This window comes from Vombatus ursinus, unplaced genomic scaffold (assembly GCF_900497805.2).
Source record: "Vombatus ursinus unplaced genomic scaffold, bare-nosed wombat genome assembly UNPS02015175.1, whole genome shotgun sequence".
Classification (NCBI taxonomy): domain Eukaryota; kingdom Metazoa; phylum Chordata; class Mammalia; order Diprotodontia; family Vombatidae; genus Vombatus; species Vombatus ursinus.
Window position 1 is genome coordinate 17,588,794 of NW_020954953.1, and position 25,305 is coordinate 17,614,098.

The following is a 25,305-nucleotide window of genomic DNA, read 5'->3' on the forward strand; positions in this document are numbered from 1 at the left end:
CATGTAAATAGAGAAAATGGCCTTAAAGGAAGTAGGTCAGCTACATGGGAGAGAATTAGAAGCAGCAGATAGGCAGTGCTAAAAGAAGCAGAGAAAGGCCTCCGGTGTGTTATGTGGAAACGTGGAAAGTCACAGACAAGAATCACCCAGGATAAGAAGTTGTAGAGAGGTGACCTGCATTGGCAGAAAATATCCACATTATTAAAATCATCCATATGCATAAAGTATCAATGTAGAAGCATACAATGATAATGTACAAAATATGACCTAGAAGTTTTCTTTGTTGTAATTAAAACGAACACCTTTAGGGTCAGCTGAGGAATATAAGCCACACATCTTTTGAAGGGTCTTGGAGAGAGCTTTGGGTCCACAGAAGAACACACCAATGTTACTGCTGTAGTAAAGACAAAAACAAGAGAAGTGTTAGAAGCTTCAAGGCTAGCTCAGGATTGTAGTGTGAGGTAGATGAAGTTTGTCTTCACTTCTCTATTTCTCTTCTCTTCCACTTTTGCCTAACTTTTAGGCTCCCCTCTTCGACCTAGACTTTCTACAATTATGCTCTGGGTTCTCTCTTGTCATTACAGAGAGGAAACTAATTTGATAAAAACCAATTCCTATTAAGGAATTATTGATTTAATGTGTGCTTCTTTCTAGGTTTATTTGCATTTTTAAAAGGACAAAGTGAAAGGACAATACTTGATGTTGGAATGAAAAAAAAAAGAGAGGCTAAAAGAAAAAAAAAATTGCTGAAAGGAATGGATCCCAATGGTGAAACTTGTACATCAGAATGGATGAAGTATTTCCCGTTACCAAAAACAGGAAGCTAGACCTAGTTAGTTGTGGAAAGAGGAAGGCAGAAGCTGTTGCCAGTTGTCCTGAGTAGAGCATCAGCCTGGCACTCCCATGCTTGGGGTTCTAGGATCCAACACATAAAATAAAGAAGAAGTAGAGTTTTGATGATGTCATAGATTAGCTCATCATACGATTTTGTCAACACCCTTGAAGAAGGGAAAGCTAGAGAGCAAGCTAATGGAGACTTCATTGTGAATCACCACAATTGTCAGGGTCTGGTATTCCTGGACGGCACCATGGATAGAACTCTGGGCCTGGATTCTCTGTCATCCTTGAATCCAACTTCCCTCTCCTTCAATCCCTATATGCAGTCAGTTGTCAAATCTTGTCAATTATACTTTTATGACAATCTCATATCCATTCTCTTAACTCACATGGTTAAGGGTTAACATTCCTAGTTATGGCCCTCATCATCTTTTTCTTGGACTATTACAGTTTTCTCCTCCTGGTTTCCTTGTTTCCACGCTCTCCCAATATAATTCATTCTCCACCCCTAACATCCTCTTCCACCATGCCTCCCAGACACCAGATTGATATCCTTCAAGCATAGGTCTGACCATATCATTCCCCTTATAGAGAACCTTCAGTGACTATTATATCTGGAATGGAATATAAAAGCCTCGATTTGGCATTTAAAACTCTTTGCAATCTGATTCCAACATGTCTTTTCAGACTGACTTCCCAGTCTGGATTACTCCTGCTATATTTCATCCAAATTTGTCTTTTTAATACATCTCATTCAACCCCCCCCCCTTTCCATGCCTTTTGCATAGGCTGTCTCCCCAGCCAAGAATGTACTCTCTCTTTGCCTCTGCCTCTGAGGGTCACCAATTTCATTTAAGGCTCAATTCAGGATCTCCAGACTACCCAAAGCCTTTCCTCATCTCTCCAGTTGTTAGTGCTCTCCCATCAATTTCTTTGTATTTACTTTGCACGTATTTTGTATTGACTGATTGGTGTGAAAATGTATGCATATGAAGCCCTCATTCCCTAATTGGTAATTCAAGTACTACTGTGCTTGACCCAACCCATGCTCTACACACACCCATGACTGTACACATGTTGATTTACTCCTATAGAATGTAAATTCTTTGAAGGCAAGCGCTATTTTGTTTTTGTATACTCAGTGCCTAGGACAGTGCCTTCTATGTAGTGGGGACTTAATAAATATTCAGTGAATTAATGATGGAATAAATCAGTGACACTAAAGTTGGAAAAATTATCAGTAATTGAAGAATGTTGAACAAATTGTGACATGTGAATATAATGAAAGATTATTGCTTTGTAAGGACCAATTAGTAAGGAAAAACTTAGAGAAACATGAGAAGCCTTGCATGAAGTGACACAGTAAAGAAAGAAGAAAAAAGTATAATACCCAGAATGACTGCAACACATACATGAAAACAATTCTAAAAGGCAACAAAACTCAATTTGAATTCAACTGACAGTGTTGGATACAAAAGATTAAAGAACTCATCCTTTCTGTTAACTGTGATCTATGAAGATGTAAATAAGGATTCTCGGTTGCAATCATTCTGTTAGGAGGTATTGCTTAACTGTTTTTATATGGAAAAGTAGGGTTAGTTCAATTCTATTCTATGGAACAGTCTTCTCCCTGTCCTTGGCCTCTTTGTGCTTTCAGAGGAAAGGAGAAAGGACAGAAAGACCATTGGATGTGATTTCCTGCCTTAAGGAAACTCACCTCTAGAATCAAATATAAAATCCGCTGTCATTCAAAGGCCTTCATAAGCTGGTCTTTTCCTATTTTTCCAGTCTTCCTTAACCTTACTTACTTAATATACTCTGTAATCTAGGGACATTGATTTCTTTGCAATTCCTTTCACAAGACACCCCATCTACTGACCATTTTCACTATCCTCCATGCCTAGAATCCTCTCCCTCCTTATCTCTGCCTCCTGGCTTCCCTGGTTTCCGTCTAACTAAAATCCCATCTTATCTGAGAGGCCTTTCCTGATCCTCCTTAATGCTAATATCTTTCCTTTGTTGATTTTCCCCAGTTTATCTTGTATATGTTTTGTTTGGACATAGTTGTTTTCATGTTGTCTGTCTCATTAGACTGTGAGCCCCTTGAGAAGCGTGACTGTCCTTTTGTCTTTGTTTATAGCCCTGGTGCTTAGCACATAGTAGGCAGTTAATGAATTCTTCTTGACTTGACTTAAACATTTTATTAAATATCAGTTATATTATAGATACTTTGATAGACACAGAAAATACAAAGAAAGGAATGAATTTTAAAAGTTATTTTTTTTGGCACAAGTCAAATTATAGCTGTGTGCCCCGACCTGTTGAATATGACCACCCCTGAATCAGAGGTTGTGGGATATTTTGGAATAGTGAGGTCTTCCTTGTATCCCCCAAGTCATACCAGGTAAATTACTGTCCACTCTATTGATATAGAAGGCCACCCTTTTAAATTGGTTCCAGTTGTCTGTGAGTATCATGGAATTAGGAATTCTAATAATCATAGTGGTCATATTTTAGCTCATCTCGGAAGTGTATGAAACTCTCACAGAGTTTTGATTCATGTTACATACTTATGGAGTTTCTCTGGTTGATTTCTATGGCACCCTCAAGATCCAGGGCCACAACACTGTAGCCACTCTATAGTGGAATTTTTAGAGTCTATAGCAACTTCTCAAATACTGCTCTTTATTATTGCAGTAATTGGCTTTTTGCAAGGAAATACTTATAGCCCAAACCATTCCAGTATATGTCTCAACACATTCTTCCTCATTTAACTGTATTCCAATTATTATTATGCCTCTGAGAGTCATTAATAAAAGGGAATACTTCCAGGACATGACATCTGTGACAGGAACTGATGGTTCAACACAATTTCCAACCCTGATTTCAAAGGTACCTTGCAAAAGGTAATTACAGTAATTTATAATTACAGTACATTTAAACTAATTTCCTCTCTCAATTCTAACCGCTACTTGAAAAGTCCTCATCCCCATGGCAAAATTCCAGAAAATTCTTTTTCAAAAAAGATGCCCACTAACACAGACAACTATTTTATTCAATAAAGTTGTTCCAAGGTGTATATGCTCTCTGTGCCAACTCCTACTTTCTCCACACCCAGATAAGACTTACAGGGATGAATAGGGCTGGAATGAGTCATTGTTATTACAAGGTGCCATACCCTGAGGTTATTAGAACTCTATGTGGTTTAACATTTAGTTAGTTAATAGTGCTATTCTCTCACAAGCTCCCAGCTCCTTTCTTTGGACAGCCATATTTAAACATTTGGCATAGTGTTAGGTGGATAAACAAGTTTAGCTTTTGTATTTTTTTTCAATAGCCTTTGTATAATTAGCATACTAATACAAGATCAAAAGTCAACAAATATCATAAGGGAAAGATGAAAAGAATACTAAAAAGAGTGTTCAAGGTCTATGGAAAGTGTAAGGCTAATTGTGGCACTTGGAACACCAGAACCATGAATCAGCCCAAAGTGAATGGTAGCCTCATCAATTTGATCAGGAGCACTCCTGATTGGCCCACTCCTGACAAATGGTACCTCAGATAGCAGCTCTAAGTCTGCATAGCTTTATTATTGACCTTCAGATTTAGAGGCAATGCCAGTGATAGGGATGCTTTACCATATGTATAGTTGGCTCCTAGGACTGACTACCTCCCTATGCCTAGGTTAACACCATTCTATGTTTTGTATTTGTAGTCACTATTTGCAGAGTCTAATGAGCTTGGATGTTTTTTTGCCTCCAGAATTCACTTAAAAATATTGGGGCAGCTAAGTGATTGAGTGGATAGCGTGTGAATCTCGAAGTCAGGAATGACCCAACTTCAATATCTACCTCAGATACTTACTATCTGTTTGACCCTATGCAAGTCACAACCTCTCAGCCTCAGTTTCCTCATCCATCAAATGGAGATAATAAAAGCATCTATCTCACAAAGTTGTTGGGAGGATCAGATGAGATAATGTATGTAAAGCACTTTATAGACCTTAAAGTCAATATATACATGTATATGTGTGCATATATATACATATATGTGACTATATATGATGCTAACAGTTATATTTATATGACTATTAAAATACATTTTACTAGTGACTGTTGTTTTTATATCATAGTCATAATTTGTCTTCTCAGTCCAGATTCATTTTTCAAAGGAACTATACCAATTTCAAATGCTAAATACCAGTCTCATCTGTATACCACTCATTTCATTCAAGGTTCAAATCATTGACCATTTTATAAGGGAGACTTTCCTGATCCCACACACTGTTACAGTACCCTCTTTCTCATCAAATTACCTTGTATTTATTAAATTATTGCCTCTCCCTTCCCACCCCCTAATGTAAGCTTCTTGAGGACAGGACTGTTTTTAATTTTGTCTTTGTATCCTCAGAGCCTAGCATACTTGGTGCCCTGCATGTAGGGTGCTTAAAAAAATAAGTGGAGGACTGAAGTTACTTGAATTGCTTCCCTATAGTTCATAACTACATGATTACATTTAAGGCTATAGTTTATATACTCTATAATGTTTATGCCATCATCCAAAGACTATGGATGTCACATGGTATCAAAGAATCACAGAATTTTTGAGTTAGAAAAGACCTCAGTGTCCATCCAGGTCAACCAATGTCCAAAAGGAATTCCTACAAAACCATATCTGAGAAGTGGTCATCCTCTAGTCCCTGCTTGAAGACCTTCAGTGAGGAAGAACTCAGTACTTGTTGAGGCAGTCTCAGTCCCATGGATAATGATAATTGTTAGGATGTTTTTTTCCTAACATTTAACCTAAATCTACCTCTTTGTAATTTCCACTCCTTGGTTCTGATTCTGCCTCTGGGGCTAACTCTATTCCCTATGATTGACCCTCAGTTACTTGAAGTTACTTATCATGTTCTCCCCCCAAGACTTTTCTTCTTCAGGCTAAGCACCCCCAGTTCCTTCAATTGATTCTCATATAACATGATCTCAAGGATCTTTGCCACACTAGTTTCCTTCCTGTGGATATTCACTAACTTATCAACTTACAAAAACCCAAGATTTTTACTATTTAGGCTTGGGCACACTTATGACTGCAGTGTTATACATGTATGTATTCTATATGTATTTATATATTTTAGTTGCTCACATTTTCTTACAATATTGATTTTTCATAGAGATATTAGATAGTACTACTTGTCCATTACCACATAAATATTAATTGAACATTTTAGTAATGACCAGGAAGAAGTGTACATAAAAGTTGCTTCACAGTCTAGCTCTAGCCTATTTTTCCAATTTATTTCACAAGTCTCTCCATCACAGTCTCTTCATTCTAGCCCAACTGGAAAGGTAGCTGTTCCCTAACTTTGTTGGTCATGTTTCCATTTTTTGTACATTTACCCCATCCTTAGAACACAGCTCCAGCAAATTATTGAACACCTACTATGTGTAAGAGTGTGGCTTTCCTTATACCCTAAGGTTGAAAAGTCAGCCTTTCCCCATTTTTCTGGGACCAATGTTCATACCTAGGGGCAGCTAGGTGACATAGTGGATATAATAGGGGACCTGGAGTCATCAAGACCTGAGTTCAAATCCTATCTCAGTCACTTATTAGCTGTATGACCTTAGGCAACTCCTTAGTTTCCTTATTGGTAAAATGGGGACAATAATTGAATTTACCTCATGGGGTTGTTGTGAGAATCAAATGAGATAACATATGTGAAGTGCTTTGTAAACCCTAAAGCACTGTCTAAATTGTAGCTATTGATAATGATGATGATGATGATGATGATGATGATGATGGTGAACACCTTTACTTTAAAGGCATACACTTCTATAGCATTATGTTTTCCCATAGACAAATAACCATTTATGAATAAATATTGTGATTTATAAAACAGAAAACCCTCACAAAGCTGTTATAGCACAGATGTGGCAGCTTCCTTTTTATGAGCTCATGGACAAGTACTACAGACCCTGAATAGAATTTAGTAAATGGGGAAAAATCTTCCTATAAAATATAATTATCCAAGATTACTTAGAATTAAAAAGAAAAGGTTCCCAGTAACAGAAATGTAGAAACATGGTGCATCATTCTTCACTTTACAGACTAAAAGCTGTAGATCTGTGCGAATCCATACGGTTCTGGAATAGAAGCAGCATTATCGGCATTGATCCATCTACTGCTGCTGACTTTGCTGAGAAGAGAACAAAATTTAAATGAGCTACAAAAGTACTTAAAGCTGTTAAGAGCCTTGTCTTTGAAATTTAATAATAAAAAATGCTACCAACGAAGAAGAAAATTCAATTTTTCACTTCTACATTGGCTAAATATCTATCATGTTCTCTGGGGACTCTCCCTCCCGCCCCCAAACACTTCAGCCATGCTATGGACGGATGGGATTCAAAATATTGTATGTCAGGAGATTTAAATCCAGCAGATATATGGGAGCATGGTAAGCTCAGGAGTAATCCTACCACCTCTCTGGCTTCCTTGCTCCTACTGCCTTGAGCACCCTATCTTTAAATTGTATGTTTGTTTTTATGTGTTGGCTTTTATGCTTGGTAAGTTATATGCCTGGAAAGACAGACTCTAAGCCCCATTTAAAAAAAGAAATCAAATTACTCTATGCCCAGAGTGCATTCTGCAAATAAAATCAATAAATAGAAGCTTTCCCTTGGATTTATGGGGACTTAGAAAGAAGACACAGGGCTACATACTCAAGGTTCATTTCTGGACTAGATTGTAGGCCCAACCTTGGTTTAATCTTTTCTGGAACAACAACAACAACAAAAAAACAACAAAACAACTTTTCTGGGTAAACATTTTTTTTTACGACTAGAAACTCTCCCCAATAATTTGTCACATTATTATATTTTGTAGAACACTCTTTTGGGGATTATTGTTGTTGTTAGTTGCTTTGATACTGTACTGAGCTAAGCATTCTTATATTACCATATCTTTCTATTTGGAACTGCCATCACTCATTTCTAACTCCTTATTATATACTCTTTTATTAATGCCTACAACTATACCTCAATAATGTTCAATTATATTATTGGACAAAAAAGAGTAGCTTTTCAGGCCAAATTCATGTCACCCCTCCTTCTTTGCTAGTTAAAGATTTGCCTAAATGTTACTGAGACCCTTCAGAAGTCTAAAGACTGGACTCTCATCGTGATTTTTTTCTTCCTTCTCCTCCTCCTCCTTCTTGTCTGTTAAAAGGCAGATTTGGGGGACAGAACAAAGTAGTTTGTTTAATTATCCAGAAACACATAAAGCAAAATCAAATACAGTCATGTCCATATATTCTTTCTACTTATAACTCTTGGGTTTTGAGTTTATCATTCTTAGGGCAGTCATTTTGGCAAGGCTTTAAATAATAGGACCAAATCCATTTTATATATGAATCTGTTGTCCCTTATCACTGTGTATATACAGAGTCAATGAATAATATTGCCAATTTTTTTTCTTGTACTTGTATTACCTATGGACATATTTAGTGATTGGAGAATACTACACTGTGCTGCCAATCCCCATCTCCCACTTAGGCAGACATTTTATTTTGGGCTCTGTTACTTTTTGAAGAGTGTTAGAATAGTTGAACCAGATCTCCCTTAGTGTGCTAGGTACCACCTATGTCCAAAGTATATGTCCAACAAGTTAAGGAAAGAATTCCAAAACCAATCATCTAGAAATCAAACTTTTCTTACAATAGGTAAAGTAAAACAGGATTGTGCATTTGAAATCATGTTATTAAGTTAAGCCTCTCTAATAATGCTGATAGATATAGGTAGGTGCTAGTTGATTTTGAATAGAAAGTTGTTATGTAAAGATAATAGACAAACTAATGAAAGTAAGAGTGCCCCCTGCCCAGTTATAATACAGTCCATCTTAATTGGAGTATCACTTAATTGTTTGAGTATTTAGAAGGGTTAATATAAATGAACTTGCAAGATATTTCAGTCAATAGAATTCCTATTGCTATAATCTGAATGCTAAAATTTTTTAAATGTGGTATGAAAAACACTATGCACGTGCACAAATGAGAAATGAAGGGTGTGCATACAGGCAAATGTGAAACCAGATGGACACATTTACCCAAATTAACATGAAAGTATTTTTACATTCCTGAAAACAATGGGCGACATAAAATTCATTCATACAATATGGTTCTAGTCAACTCCTAATTAAATGGCAGACATAGTTTTACATTTTCTTTTTATCTGTATATGAAAAGCTCATTTTATTCACTCTGATATACATTACTTTTTTTCACCTCCTAACCGAATCTTGAAGAAACAATCCATGGTGATATTTAAAAGCACAGAATCACATCTCAAACAGTCATTCACACATAGAAATCTCTGTTTCAGGATAGTTCTGTGGCTTACCCCAGATGAAATGCTGCATGGATTAATGTTGCCATTAATATTGTCCACTAGGTGGGGCTCTCAAATACTCAATACTTAAATACTTGTGACCTCACTGATTTGAGAATTCCCTTTGACTTCATAGATTGCAACCTATCATAAAAATCCAATAATGAGGATCTGCACAATGAACTGGAGGCTACCTCACTTTTTTCTGCATTATAATGGTATCAGTGGCAAGAGCAAGGGACAATAGACAGATAACCAGAGAACTCCACAAGTACCCTCATAGGTTGGGGCATTTGTTGTTTCAAGGGAGTCCCCAGGGTGAGAGGATAGGTGGTAGTGAGGACAGGATTTACACACTGAAATGAGGAGTCATATCTTTAATTGATAAATGCTCAAAGGATATAAACAATTTTCAGAGGAAGAAATTAAAGCTATAATCGTATGAAAAATGCTCTAAATCACTATTGATTAGAGAAATACAAATTAAAACAACTCAGGTACCACATCACACATATCAGATTGGCTAACATGACAAAACAGGAAAATGATAAATGTTGGAGAAGATGTGGGAAAATTGGAACACTAATGCATTGTTGGTGGAGTTGTGGACTGATCCAACGATTCTGGAGAGCAATTTGGAAATATGCCCGAAGGGCTATAAAACTGTGCATACCCTTTGATCCAGCAATACCACTTCTAGGGTCTGTATCCCAAAGAGATCATTAAAATGGGAAAAGGACCCTCATGTACAAAAATATTTATAGCAGCTCTTTTTGTGGTGGCAAAGAATTGGAAATTGAGGGGATGCCCATCAATTGGGGAATGGCTGAATAAGTTACAGTACATGAATGTAATGGAATACTATGTGCTATAAGAAATGGTGAGCAGGTGGATTTCAGAAAAAACATGGAAAGACTTGCATGAATTGATGTCGAATGAAGTGAACAGAAACAGGAGAACCTTGCATACAGCAACAGCAACATTGTGCAATGATTAACTAAGATAGACTTGGCTCTTTTCAACAGTGCAAGGATCTAAGACGATTCCAAAAGACTCATGATGGAAAATGCTATCCACATCCAGAGAAAGAACTATGGAGTCTGAATGCAGATGGAAGCATGCTATTTTCACTTTTTTTTCTTTCTTGTGGTTTCCCCCTTTTGTTCAGATTCTTCTTTCACAACAAAGCTAATGTGGAAATATGTTTAACATGATTGTACATATATAACCTACATCTGATTGCTTGCTGTTGTGGGAAGTGGGAGGGGAAGAAGGAAGGGAGAAAAATTTGGAACTCAAAATTTTACAAAATGAATGTTGAAAACTATCTTTATATGTGATTGGAAAAAATATTATTAATGAAAAAAAATTTAAAAATTAAAAAAAAAGGAAATGTGGAGTCATGGTTGAATATAAGCAGCTGCTGACAATATTACTTCAACATCAGTATTTCAAAAATCAGTGGTTTCATTGCTGTGGGTACTCGCCTCCCGTGATGCAAATCGAGGCCATTCCATGTCCTTAACATTTTAATGAGAGGCAAAGCAATGTGATATTGTGGATTGGACTAGACCTGGAGTCAGGAAGACCTGGGATAAAATCTCACCTCAAACACTTTGGGCAAATTACAGCCTCTTTGGGCTCACTTTTCTCATTTGTAAAAGAGGGGATTGGACTCATCAAGGTCCCTTTCACTTCTCTATAGATGATCCTCTGAGTTTCTGTGTTAGTCCAATTCATCATCTCATACTAAGTTAAGAGAAAGTTTATCACAAGAAGGTTTGTGAAGATATTATGGAAGGAAAAAAGACGGAATACAAAGTTATTTGTGGGTAAAAATCAATATAAAATAAAGGAGGCAGTATAACACATGAGAGTAAAACCTAAGTATAAATGTAGGAAACTTGAAAGAAGACCAACAAAACGCCCTTTTGAAATTTAGGTGAGCTCTATAAAGCCCTACACCTTAATTGAAAAAAGCATTCAGAGAATTAATTCCATCTGAAATTATTGATTGGACTTGATGGCAATTCAAAACACGAAAAATTAACATGTCCATCAGTGTAGGGTCACCCTTCACTGAGACAGAGAGGAGTCCCCCACACTCTTAGAAGAAGATCTTCATGAGTTACTGTGTTCGTAATAATTCATCATCTCATGACCAAGTATCTGTTGAAGAGCCGCTCCAAACTTAGCCAGATTGGCCCTCCAACACCAGACCCATAATGTGTGGCTAGGCATTTCCAGCTTGGTAGTTCTACCAAGATTTGTGCTCCTTCAGCATAATCTCTAACAACCCAGAGTTGCTTACCTCTAGGTCATGATGAGGTATCTGAATTAGAACTTAGTGGAGGTTCATCATCATAATTAATGATTAAAGTAGCTGGATTATGTAATATAAACAATAGCTCTTTTAACCTCTGGACACTGGACAAGATGCTTTGAAACACTGATTAGAAGATAATACTATCCAATTACATACTCTGTAGGTGGGAAAATGGATGATTGTTAATCTGTGAAAGAAAATCATATGTAATTTGGTGAGAATCGTTGCGGAAATACAGTAGCAGAGTGTATGCTTATTTAGCCATAGTAGCAAACTCCTCTTATGTGTGGAAGACTATGCAGAAGATGCTTGAAATCCAATTTATAAATGGGTAGACCTTTCAGTCCCTTTGTTTTCCTGTGTTTCTTGATTGCCACTGCAATCCCAAATCAACACTGTTGTTGAGTCACTTCAATCATGTCCAACTCTTTGTGGCTCCATTTGGGGTTTTCTTGGCAAACACTGGAGCGTTTTGCAATTTCCTCCCCCGCGACCAATCTTACAGATGAGGAACTGAGGCAAAGAGGGTTAAGTGACTTGCTTAGGGTCCTAGTAAATGTCTGAGTCCAGATTTGAATACATGAAGATGAGTCTTCCTGAAGCCAAGGCCAGTGCCCTGTATACTGTCCCACCTAGCTTCCTCCAAATTAATACTACTCATCTTTAAAGTTTTGATCACCTATTATCAATGTCATTGCTTATTGCCCTATCCAATGCCCTAAAGTCTGCTAGGTTCTAAAGGCTAAAGGACCTGCTAATCTACCTCTGCCATCAATAGTCTTAGTGCCACTGCCTGTTGTTCTAACTCAGATCTTAAATTACTGCTGGGGTCTTAAGGCCCTAAACTGATGTTAGCAGATATAATTTTTCAGTATACCAAAGAAGGAAATAGATAGCCCTGGACACTGGCCTGGATAGACAGCTCTGAGAAGGTGAGTTACTGGGCTAAAATTCAAGTCAATAAATATACATTGGGTCTTCATGGCAGCAGATAGTATGGGCAGCATCTCAAGGTGGATGTCAAATTGGGGGTGCTGGATAAGTAAATGGTAAGAAGGTATTAAGAATAGAGTGGTTTCAAAAGAGGAGCTGGCCTGTGGTCATACATTTGGTCAAAATTTTGCCTAGGGTCATTCTTGCAGGTCACTCAGAAGGCCATTTATCCTTGGCAGGGATTGTCTTTGTTATAGGTGTACATTCCTATACATTTGCTATGTCAGTATTCTGTGTATCTCTTGGAGTCATACAGAAAACTGTTAGAATTGGCAATGATATCAATCCCTTAAAAGTCAGCAGAAATAAGATAGAAAGCCAAGTTGGGGGTGTGGTTGAAATAGATTGTACTGGTAAGAATATAATCTAATATAACCCATATACTATCATCTTCTGCAACATTAACAGATTTAGTAGGGCAACTTAATCTGCTCTTCAAAATAAATTGTTTTCAAAAACAGCGTAATAGTTTCAGAATTTAAAAAAGGTCTTGTAAAATTAAAGGTAGTGTTTAATTTGGGGGGATATGATTTAAAGTATCCAGAGAAAGTATAAATTTCAATTTTTCAAGAACTATATGAAGAGATAAAACATTTGAAAGACAGTATTATGATTATTTTTGAACTAGACATTAACTTTTGAGATCATAATGATGCAAAAATGCTATACATACAGTAGATATTTAAGAAATGCTTGTTGAATGAATGAATGAATGAAAGAATGAAAATAAAATGGTACTGAAAACAGTGACTCTGGTTTGAGTTAAGAGGTAATGTGAGAATACTGAGCTGTCCTAAACAGATGGTGGCAGTCTACTATTCTGCATGACTTCTCTAAAATACATGAAATTTTTAAAGAAAAATATATTTGATTTGAATTATGAAAAAGCCTATCTCATATTTCAAAATGCTTTATGATAATTAATTACTCAGCATTTTACCCCACTGCTAAGTCTTGGTAGAGTGTTAGTAGACATGTTTGAAGTAGCAAGGTATAGATAATCCTTAAAGTAAAGAAGGAAAGAAATTAATATCATCAAAGATAACTTTATTGGTTTAATTAAAAAAATATAGAGTCCCAAATCCTGAAGTTTGAAGGATGTGTCTTGAGTGTTCTCATCAAGGACATAACTGGATATAATAAAAATATGGTTCTTGATCTTTCTCTTTTCTTGGGATCTATACTGCCTGCTTTTCTAAACGTTTGTCGAAAGTATGAAAAACATAGTGAGAAAGTTTACCAAAGTGAAATTCAATCTTGATTACTTTAAAGGGTACCTATTTATATAGGTAACAATACATTGTTGTTCAGTCATTTTCAGTCATGTCTGACTCTGTGACCCTATTTGTGATTTTCTTGGCAAACACACTGGAATAGTTTGCCATTTCCTTCTCCAGTTCATTTTACAGATGGGGAAACTGAGGCAAACAGGATTAAGTACTTGCCCAGGGTCACACAGCTAGTAAGTAGTCGAGGCCAGATTTGAACTCAGGAAGATGAGTCTTTCTGACTTCAGACCCAGCACTCTACCACTATGCCATCTAACTACCCCAAAAATATATTACTAGATGTCATTACCTTGAGTAATTTGTAACAATTCAGAGCTTGATGAGAATTCAGAGTCCATCATGCTCTCCTTTTTCTTTTTTATTTTAGATAAAGAAACTGATGCCAGGATTGGTGATAGACCTTATCCAATGCCACATAGCTAGCTGGTGGTGCAACTGGGATTAGAACCCATGACTCTTCCTTCACAGCTGAGAGCCCTTATGCCAAATTTTGGGGGGATTTTTCATTGTTCAAAGTATTGAGAGTTATTTCCTAAGGATTTCTATCGTCTAGCCTTTACAACATGTAAGCTGCCTTGTGGATGTTAGTGTGGGCATGTCAGTAAATTGACTTTATATTTTAATATATACCCTTAGAGTGTACTGAAATGTTTTTACTATACTTCTATTTTCATATTGAAGCCTTAATAATTACAAAAATTAATTACAAACAAAAACAAAAGTATAAGCTGTCATATTTCCTCTTTTCAGCCTTTCATCTATTTTTAATTTTTCCTTCCTCTTTCCTTATTTGTATTCATTTTGATGTCCATCAATTTGTTTCCCTATTGCTGTTATTTTTGCAATTTTCTGCTTCTTTTTGTAGCTAGCACTTTTCTCTTTGATCTGCTTCCCTTCGAGCTTTTTTTTTTTGTGTGTATGTGCTGGTTTTCATCTTCTAAAAAAAGTGTTTTCTCTCCCCTTTTCCTTTATTCTTTTTATTTAACTCTTTCTTCTGGGAGCAAGAGTAAGCCACAGCTTTGAGTGAACAGGTAAATGTTTTTAAAAGAGTAAGTCAAAAGGATTCTTAGCTTTCTGGTGATGAATAGAAATGGTTGAGATTCTCACTTCAAAGGCCCTCAAGAACAAAGGCTTTTTTCTTAGACCACTAACAAATCCACCAATTCCTACTGACCTATCTCTGCCGATAGAGATGAGTTAATGACAGAACAGACCAGTCTTGCAAGAGTAGCCAAGTATGCTTGGGAACAAACATATCCTTGACATAATAAGAAAAAAATACAGTTTATCTCTTTAATAACCATCTTGAGGAAAATTAATGTGACTTTGTCCTTTGTGCAGAACAGTAATTGGATTGTGTGTTTCATTTATATCTGGACAAAGGCCAGGATATTGAAATACTTCTAAATATTAGATTTTCTCTTTTAAAAATTAGATTTTATTGGCATTCTCTTTCCGAGATTTCTTCATTAAAAGCTTCATTAAACATAAATCTTCTTTTTACAAACCAGAAAACAAAATTATTTTAAAGGGGTCATTGTCTTTCTGAAGGGTGATGCTCAGCTGTCTCATTGGTGAGATGACTTTTCCCAGAGTTCTGGTATTCCAGGGATAAAACAACAATTGACTTTTGCCTACATGTGTCTATTACTCATTATACTGGCACTTGAAATTGTCTAGTAAGCAACAGAGGTCTAAATTCAAAGGTTAAAATTTTTAAAAACATCTTAATCCTTTTTCTCGGGGCTAGGAAATAGTAGATATTGAAAGCATTGGGTAAAATTCAATCCCTGAGGCCTCTATCTGTTTTAGAAGATACCAAGACCTTTTTCAAGAAGCTGAGGAAGTTTACATAGCTATTGGGCTGAAAGGCACTCAGCTCCATTAGAGTTTGTGAAAGGGCAAACAGACCTTTCTCACTAAAATGTTAGTAAAGACTGGGGGGAAATAAGATGACTACAGCAGGATGCAAGTTTCAGTCAAGTTTGTAGAAACAGGAAAGAATAATTAGAAACATGGACAAGAAGGCACAACATAGATAAATAAATAGATCAACTGTTTAATCTCTGGAATACCAGGGCTCTGGGAAAAGATATCTCATCATTGAGACTACTGGTTACCATTCAGGACCTGACACTTTCTAGCTTTATTACCTTGGGCAAGTCACTTAATTTCTGAGACTCATTTTCCTCATTTGTAAAATGGGGATGACATAGGCTTTTCTTAAAATTATAAAGCTATAATGAACCTCAAATGAAACAATATACACAATATACTTTGCAAACCTTAAAGCACTATGTAAATATGAGCTAAAATGATTATTCATTAAGGCTTTTAAAATAATTCTTTGATAAGGGGTGAAAAATATATTTTAAAAATATTTCCACCTCCTGGAGAGCAATTTGGAACTGTGCCCAAAGAGATATAAAACTATGCATACTCTTTGATCCAGCAGTACCACTGCTAGGCCTATATCCCAAAGATATCCAAAAAATGGGGAAAAGACCTATTTGTACAAAATTATTTATAGCAGCTCTTTTTGTGGTAGCTAAGAATTGGAAATCAAATGGATGCCTATCAACTGGGGAATGGCTAAACAAACTGTGGTATAGGATAATAATGGATTATTATTGCAAAATATGACAAGCAAGATGATTTCAGAAAAACCTGGGAAAGACCTACATGAACTGATGCATAGTGAAGTGAACAGAACCAGGAGAACATTGTGCACAATAACAACAATATTGTATGATGAAGAACTGCGAATACTTAGGTTTTCTCAGCAATACGATGATCCAAGACAATCTCAAAGGACGCATGATGAAGCGTACTATCTGCTTCCAGAGAAAGAAATGATAATTGTTTGAATACAGACTGAAGTATGCTATTTTTCACTTACTTTCATTTTTTTATTTGAGTTTTCTTGTACAAAATGACTAATATGGAAATGTTTTTACATGATTGCACATGTATGACCTATATCTGGTTGCTTACTATCCCAGGGGGGGAGGGAGAGATAGAATTTGTAGCTCAGAACTTTAAATAAAAATGTAAAAAAAAAACCATTTCCAGTTTTCATGTGCTTCCTATTAAAGTGAACACAGCATTTTAAAGCTAATAGGGGCTACAATAAGTGTCAACTCTTTGTTATCAAAACCCTTGGTTAGGAAGAGAAGCACACTTAATCCTAAATAGTAACTACTTTCAAAAATTATATTTGGCTTTTAAATGCACTTTTATACTTCTAAGTGAAAATCTGAGGTTCTAGGACCATGCTTCAGGCAAAGTAATGGAGCTGAACAATAAAGAGCTTACCCAGAAAAGACTGGAATGCTTCTTCAATCTTTTCTGTTCCTCTTTCCTGTTGTCTACCTCATGCTGGAGTTAGACAAAAATGCATCTTAGCAACCATATAAAACAATAGCTTGGACAGGGCTCATAGTCCATCATTGGTTCTCTCTCTCTCTGTCTCTGTTTCTGTCTCTGTCTCTCTCTGTCTCTATGTCTTTGTCTCGGTCTCTCTGTCTCTCTCTGTTTTTCTCTTGGCCTCTGTCTCTCTATGTCTCTCTGTCTCTGTCTCTCTCTGTCTCTCTTCCTCTGTCTCTCTGTCCTCTCTCTCTCTCTGTATCTCTCTGTCTCTGTCTCTATCTCTTTGTCTCTGTCTCTCTCTCTCTCTCCTCTTTAGGTTCCTGGTTCACACCTTTCCTGGGCAGGGAAATAATGAAATGTTTTTGTTTTAAGAGACTTCCCTACTGTGCTGCAGGCTATATGTAAGATAAGTTAGCAGAGATAATGTAAGATGTCAATAAGTGGCATTTCTAAGAGGTGTAGGTGATAATATCAACATGAATTCTAAGCCAAGAATTTTATGTGGAGAAAAGAAAAAAGTCAAAAGCCTACGGTGTCAAAAACCCACTTGTGGATAATTGAGAGGTGACTACAAAATGCTTCTGAAAATGATTGTTTTTTCTGACTAAAAGTTGAAAATAACAAAAGTAGAAGCCTGCCGTACCATTGTAAAGTGGCATTATTATGCTAGTTTTTTCCACCCCTATTCCTTCTATAGAAACTACATACTAAACAACCATTGCACAGTTAGAACCTATTTATCTTCCCTCCAAGATGGCCCCTGTGCCCCTCTTCCCCATTGCTTGTCAGCACCATCACCTCTGTTCTTCCACATCAGCAACCTCTGAGTAATCTTCCACTTATTTCTGTTCTTTACTAACACCTGATTAGCTATAAATTCTGACACTGATTTCTCCACATCTCCTTTATCAGCCCCCTTTCAACTCTATTCCCACTGTGATTGCATTAGGCCAGTTAACTTACTTGACAGCTCTCAACTGAGGAATCACAAATTCTATTTGGACAAATTTTCCACTTTAACCACTGTTCCTCTATAGTGCATCATCATCACAACTACTAAAATAGTCTTTTTAACTTACCGCTTTGGCCAGACTCACCTCTGCCCCTCAAAGGTTGAAGAGGCTTTAAGGCTTAACTTGCCTTGTCTGTAAAATGAGGGGCTCTGAGGAAAGGACATTCAAAATTCTCTTTAGTAATAAATCCCGTATCTATGAATATCTTTACCTTTCCCATAGGATACTCCTCTTTCTCACTGTAGCCTAGATTCTACCCTGTGACTCTATTTTATTAGCAAAGGCTTTGTTATTGCTGAATTTCTGCCTGGTCTTTTGATACCTTTTCTTTGTCCCTTCACAACCATCCAAAGTATTTCTCATCCATCATGAACTCTAAATAATTATTGAAATTCTCTATGGAGCTTTCTTAAATTGATTAGAAAAGAGTTGACTGCTTCCCTCTACCCTGAATTTTTAAGGTGCTTTTCAGCTTTTAAAACAAGACTATCCAGTTTGCGCATGGTACTATCAAGGTTCTTTTTTCCCCTGTTCAACTGGTTCAAATGCTGTCTCTGGTATTTCCTATTGGTCTGACGTTAGACAAGTCACCTTACCTCCCTGGTCTTCATTTTCCTTCCTTGCAAAATGAAAGAGATGGACTAGAGGTTTCTTCCAGCTCTATGATCTTATGATCCTTTGAACTGTATACTCCTACTCTAATTAAATTAACTTTCCATTGACTTTATGTGATAGTATACTGTGCATTCCTGTATTACCTTAATGGCTTTATATTAGTGATGGAACATCATACTATGGAAAGGGGTTAGTATCAATGGGTCTACAGTAGGGTCTAGTTGTCTCTTTGCATTGCACCTACCATAACATCATATACAATTAAGACATGGAATAAATACTTTTTGATGATGATGATGATGATAAAAATGACAATGAGGTCAATGACAACAACATGGTAAAACTAGGATGAGTTTAATAAAGAAAATTTGGCTCTATGGATTGGATTTACTACTAACTTAGCAGCAAAACCTTTAATAGTTTCTTTGGAAAATACTACATAATTACCTGCCAGGTCTGTTTACTCTGGAAAGGGATTTTTCATGAAAGTTCTGGTCATATGCTTGATTATGAAAACTAGTTAATTTCTTAGAACAATTGGGAACTTCAGAGCATAATACTTTTATTAAAAAAAAAACACCTTATCCAATAATATACACCAAATGATTCAGAATTTCTGACTCACGCTGCTTAAACAACAGTGACCAAGCTGAGAGTGTCAAATGATGACCTATAATTTCTTGTTTGATACTAAGACTTTTCAAGCAAGAATCTCCAGTTATGTTTTCAGTCCAACAAAAATGAATTCTCCAATTGAATAATTAAGGAAAATTGTATTCACTGGAGAATTCTTGAAGATATGTGCAGGAAAAGAAAAAAAGTTGCAATCAGTGAACTAACCTTACCTGGGGTGGTTGTAAGCCAGTTGTCTGAACTCATTGTTCCAGTTAGGTCTTCCATAGAATGTCTTCTGCTTTAGACCCGTAATTATATCAGTATTTTCATCCCAATGTAAAGCTATGTGGGCAGCCTAAAGTTAAAAATCATAGAATGATATTATTATTTGGATAAACAATGAAAGGCTCCTAAGTATAATGTAAAGTTAGAGGATTGTTGATTTAATGCATTGCATGGGGTCATAGAACTCAGACACCACTCAGCCCAACCCTTTTATTTTTCAGTCAAGGAAATTGAGGCCTAGGGAGATTCAGTGACTTGTCCAGGGTTACAGATGTACAGATGGTGCATTTCAGAAACAGGATTTAAACATAGGTCCTCTGACTACATACCCAGTACCCCTTCCATTGTAGTATGTTTCAAAATGAGATTAAAAAGACTTAATCATTATTAGACATTCTCATGGCAGGGGCAGGGAGGGGAGACAGTCAGAGCTAAGTGGAAGTAAGCAGTAAAAGTTTCACTGTTAAATGGCTCAAATGAATGTTCCACATTCCCTCTCTCTATTTCCTCACAATCCATTCACTCAACTCCTTGCAATCTAACTCCCATACCAACCACTACCGAAACTGCATACTTCTAATCAACATATCTGAATAGACTTCTCTAAATCATTGAACATTATTGATCACTCCTTTCTTCTTGAAACTCACTCTCATGGCCCCATTATCCTGGTTCTTATCCTTCCATTCCTCTAGCTTTTCTGTTTTCTTCTGCTTTCTAAATACCAATATTCTCTAAGGCTTCTTCCAGGACTACCTGATCTCATTCTCTCAATAGACTTCCTCCTTCAGAGATTCCATCCATTCTAGCTGTATCTATCATAAACATGTCTTCCAAAACTTTCTCCCTAGATTAGACAGCTCTCTTAACCTCTAATCCTGTATCTCTACATGCTGGACATTTGCCCTTTATTATCTCATTCTCAGTTCAAATCCATCAACATGTCTAAAATGGAACTCATCTTTTCCCCTCAAAGCCAACTTCCTTTCTTGACTCCCCTTTTTCTGTCAGTGCCCTCAGTCGTTCAAGTTTGAAACTTGAGAATCATCTTTGACCTTTTTCTCTTCTTCTTCACCTCAGGCTGTGATACTTCTGTCTTAATATTTCTTATGCCCATTATCTTCTTTCTATTCTCACTGACACCACCCTGGTTCAGTTCCTCATCACCTTGTGCCTGTGGGTTCCTAAGTAATGTTCTTCCTCCCATTTCTTCCTCCACCAACTTGTCCTTTAGGCTGTCATTCAGCAAACCTTTCTGAAACATTTCTTTCATCATATTATTACCATGTGTAAAATCTTCAAATTAACTCCACCGTTCACAAGGCAAAAGTCAAATACTTGTTATTCAAGGCCCCTCAAAATCTACTTTTCAACTTCTTCTTCCAAATTTATCACTAATTATTCTCCAGCATAACTTTTTGTTTTAATCAGATTGGTTTACTCTGTTCTTCCCGAAATTTACCTTGTACAATCTTATACACACAATTCTCCTTGTTAAATACTTCTCTCTGCTACTCTAGTACGCTCCTGTGAATACTATCCATCTTTAAAGGTTCTGCTCAACACCTGTCTTCCCTGTGAAGGCTTCCCTAATCAGTCTAGAACATAATGTTCTCCTTCTTTTCGTCTATATTGCTTATCATGCTCACTTGGCACTTGTGTCTCACCACCGTCATGGCAATCCCTTGTATAAAATCCAAATAGACAATGGATTTCCCATTGACAGAGACGTTCTACAGATGCTTCTGAATTCCTTTGACATTATGGTGATTGCACTGAGATCCATGGCCGTTTAAATGAGATTAGCCTTGCCTTCCAAAAAGGAGAAAAAAATGAGTATTTTCTAAATTATGGCCTATCGTGGTAAAGTAAATAGAATGGTATTTAAATAAATATTATTTATATCAATACCATGAATACAATAGTATTTGTATTTGTCAATTTGTATTTGTTGATTGTTTTCGGCGATCAGGGTGTGTATATCTAGAACAGGCACAGGGAGCTTGGCCCAGAATTGAGTGGGAGGAGGTTGCCATGAATTACATTTGGAAAATTGTGCAGTGATTTTGAAAATGCTGAGCTTCTTGTTTTATTTTTTAATACCAACATTCTCAAGTGATGTAATGTAGCTGTATATAATGAAATACAATAATTTCAGATAAATTACAGAAAAGACAGTCAACAAAAAATTATTAACTGCTTTCTATAGGCCAGGAATATGCTCTTTGTTAACAGGGATTGCTTCATTCATTTTATTTGTATTTCTAGCACCTAGCACAATAGCTGGCACATAACAGGTAAATGCTTAACAAACACTTGATTGATTGATAGAAATAAAGGCAAAAATGGACTCTGCCCTCAAGGAGCTGGCATTTGAATAGAGAAGACAACTTGCAAATAAATAAATATATTCATCACACATACAGAGTAGATGGAAAATAACCTTAGAGGGGAAAGCTCTAACAGTTGGAAAACAAAAACAAATACAAAAACAATGGAAAGGTTCATGATGGGTATAGGAAGATTGCAGCAGGCTAGCAACAGTGTTTTTCATGTGAGAAATTATTTAAAAACACCATCAAAGAAACTCCAATACCTCCAAATATAAAAACACCAAATTCTCAAAATGAAATTAACTCAGCTTAACTTGAATATTGCAAATAAGCTTTTGCTGTTTAGCCCAGACAGTTGATTGTAGTGTCAGAAAGTCAAAGTAAGGACTTTGGCTGATCACATATAGAGAATTAGGAATAAAGGATTTACAGTTTCAGTGTCTAATCAATAAATCAATAAGCATTTGCACTGGTATACACACAATATTAAAAGAATCAGAGGAGGTCTCCAAGATGTCTGGTGGATCTATAGAGATTAGTGGATGATGCAAATAAGAATTGCATAGCATGAGAATGTATAAATGAGTTATAATCTGCATCCTACTTAAGGGAGTACCCAGGCCATCAAGCTAAATGATCAAAGAAGTCCACTGACATGTATGACCTTACATTTTTTTCTTATCTTTTTTGTGTGTGTATACATCTTATTCCAACTAGGTTTTTTAAATTACTCAAGGACAGGATCATGCCATATTATTCCTCATGGTATCTAGTGAAATGCCTTGTTTATAGCAGGTCCTCAATAAATATCAGGAGAGAGCTGTTTAAAAAATGAAGAGAAAATTTGAGATATAGATAAGAAGGTATATTTTGTAATGACTAGTTGCATTTGGTCAAACATTTGGGTTGTTTTATTTTATTTTATTTTTTTTTACTAAAGCAAAAACAAGAACTATTTTTATCTTTCTTTATATCCACAGCATTTAGTTCAGTGCCTAGAACATAGTAAGCATATAATAAATGCTTGTTGACAGTCTGAATTCACTATATAACTTAGCTGGCTAGTCAACTGAGTCAAAACGTCCAATTTAGCTTAGCAGACATATCCCTAGGTATGTGTGTGTGTGTGTATGTGTATAGGTGCATATATATATATATATTTAATTTAAAGGCAATTGTAAAGGATGCTTATTTTAAAATTGTTCAGTGGATGAATTAATACTGTGGATTGGTAATTTTCAAAACCTTTTCATGATTTTTGTATATGATTCTAATTTGTTACCAACAAGTCAATAAAAAGGTTGAGCTCAGTTAAACAATCTAAATTCATGGTTGTTTGACTTAGTAAAACCAGTTTCCATCCTGTCTACCATGCCCCAACCTTGTGTCAACCTAAGTTGCTTCCAATTTTATCAAGAATAAAAATGATCAAAACTTAATAATTTTAATTCACAGGAATACGGAAAACAAACATTTACCACATGGCCATATTGTACTTTTGTAAGGGCTCTAGTAGTAGTGTCAAAAAATCAATTGATGAGATACTGTCACGATTCCAAAATAGTTGTTACTGTTAGACACAACTCCAATGTATTTAACTCCTAAAATCAATCAGTTGCAGATGTAGAATAGCGAGGCATTGAAAAGAACCAATTCCTAACCTATAGATTGTGGGTAGCTGCGAAAGGGGAAGTTAACAATGATTTATTGTGAGAGGTCCATCAATCCAATCCATGTATACACCAAGAGTTACTATTGTATTTTATCAATGAATAGAAATGAATAGTTCAACTACTGTCTTGTGGCAATGTATTAATTTAACATTAAAATCTTGTCATCATATTATAAAATGGTTTAGGATTACTACTATGAGCATAAAGAGCAAAGTCATGTCTATACTAATCTCTACCAAGAAGAGTCCTTATGTACCATGAGCTGTTATTGTATGAGTGGCAGCCTGGTATTCTGGAAATAGCAAAATACTTGGAGTCAAAGGGACGGGTTTTAGTTCCAGCTCATCTATTTAGTCACTGTGTGAGCTTAGGCGGGTTACTTTCCCTTTCTGGGTCTCAGTCCCTCATTTATAAAATAAGATTAATAGTATTTGCACTGCCTATCTCACAGGGATTTTGTGAGAATCAAATGAGTTAATTATGTATGTAAAGCAGTGACTATGTAATTGTAAAGAACTCGACAAATATGAAGGAGCTATATTATTGATCAAAAATCCCATTTATTCACATGCCACTTAAATGAAGGAGAAAAACTGTTTAGAAAATGTAGTTAACATTATTTAACTCATCTCTAAGTGTGAAATTTGGCTTCCAATGAAATCTAACTTCAACATAATGCCAAGGAATCAAGATATTTAACTAGTGTTGCAAACAGACCATAAAAATTCATTTAGCTGTAGACCAGCAAGCAAACCTTCATTCATTTGCAGAAGCATAGAGCCAAATTAAAGTGTTGCTCTGCAGGGCCAAACCAAGAGAGAGATGGAGAATCCATTTGCAAATGCAGTTATTAATGCAAATCTCCTTGGGTCTAACACACTTTACTTGGAAGTAAATATCAATACCACCTGCTGCAAAATACTGGTTGGAATAGCACAATCCATAATCTAGTAATTGGTTCATTGATAAGTCCCATTTAAAGAGAAAAAAAACCAAAGTTTTATGATATAATATTCCTTATTCAGCATTACCAACACTAAAAGACCATTATTGAAATAAAACCTTATATCATCTTTTGGCATCTATCCTGTTTAGTAAAAATCAAGACCTAGCACTTTACAAATATATACAACACAGAATTTACCTTCCTTTTTTTTTTTAAAGATTATTAACACATACAATTTATAAGAATTCTAAAAAGAGAGAATCCTCAATAGACTTTTCAATTAATTGAGTGCTTTTAATTATTCTTTGTTGAAGCTCTCACAGTTTGCAATACATATCTTAGAAGGTAAGCCTTTGGGAGTTTCCCACTGAAATCTATATAGTTAGCTTCCTATAACTATATAGTTATTGCTATGCTCTCAAAAGGTGCTTAGAAAATTGGCAACAGTCCATTAGGAACATAGGGTCCAGTGTGTTTCTTGAAGTGAACAATGTAACCTCATGTGATAAATTTGATCCCATGTTACCAAAGTCGCTACTGCATTGAGCAACATTTTTCTTCTTGGGGAGTGTTTTCTGTAATCTTCCTTTACTTTTTCCTATTTCTAAGCAATGTGAGTTGTAAACTGTAGAA

At 36.0% G+C, this 25,305-nt stretch overlaps 1 protein-coding gene across 1 annotated transcript in view; it reads right to left on the reverse strand.

Moving 5' to 3' along the window:
* Positions 1-267: 267 nt before the first annotated feature.
* The window catches only part of LOC114031453 (NADPH oxidase 3-like), a 101,321-nt gene continuing 76,283 nt past the window's right edge, over positions 268-25,305 (reverse strand). The window contains exons 9-10 of the mRNA XM_027846513.1: positions 19,666-19,790; positions 268-394 (exon numbers count right to left, since the gene is read on the reverse strand). Of these exons, the coding sequence (XP_027702314.1) occupies positions 268-394; positions 19,666-19,790 (252 nt within the window). The remainder of the gene's footprint in view (positions 395-19,665; positions 19,791-25,305) is intronic.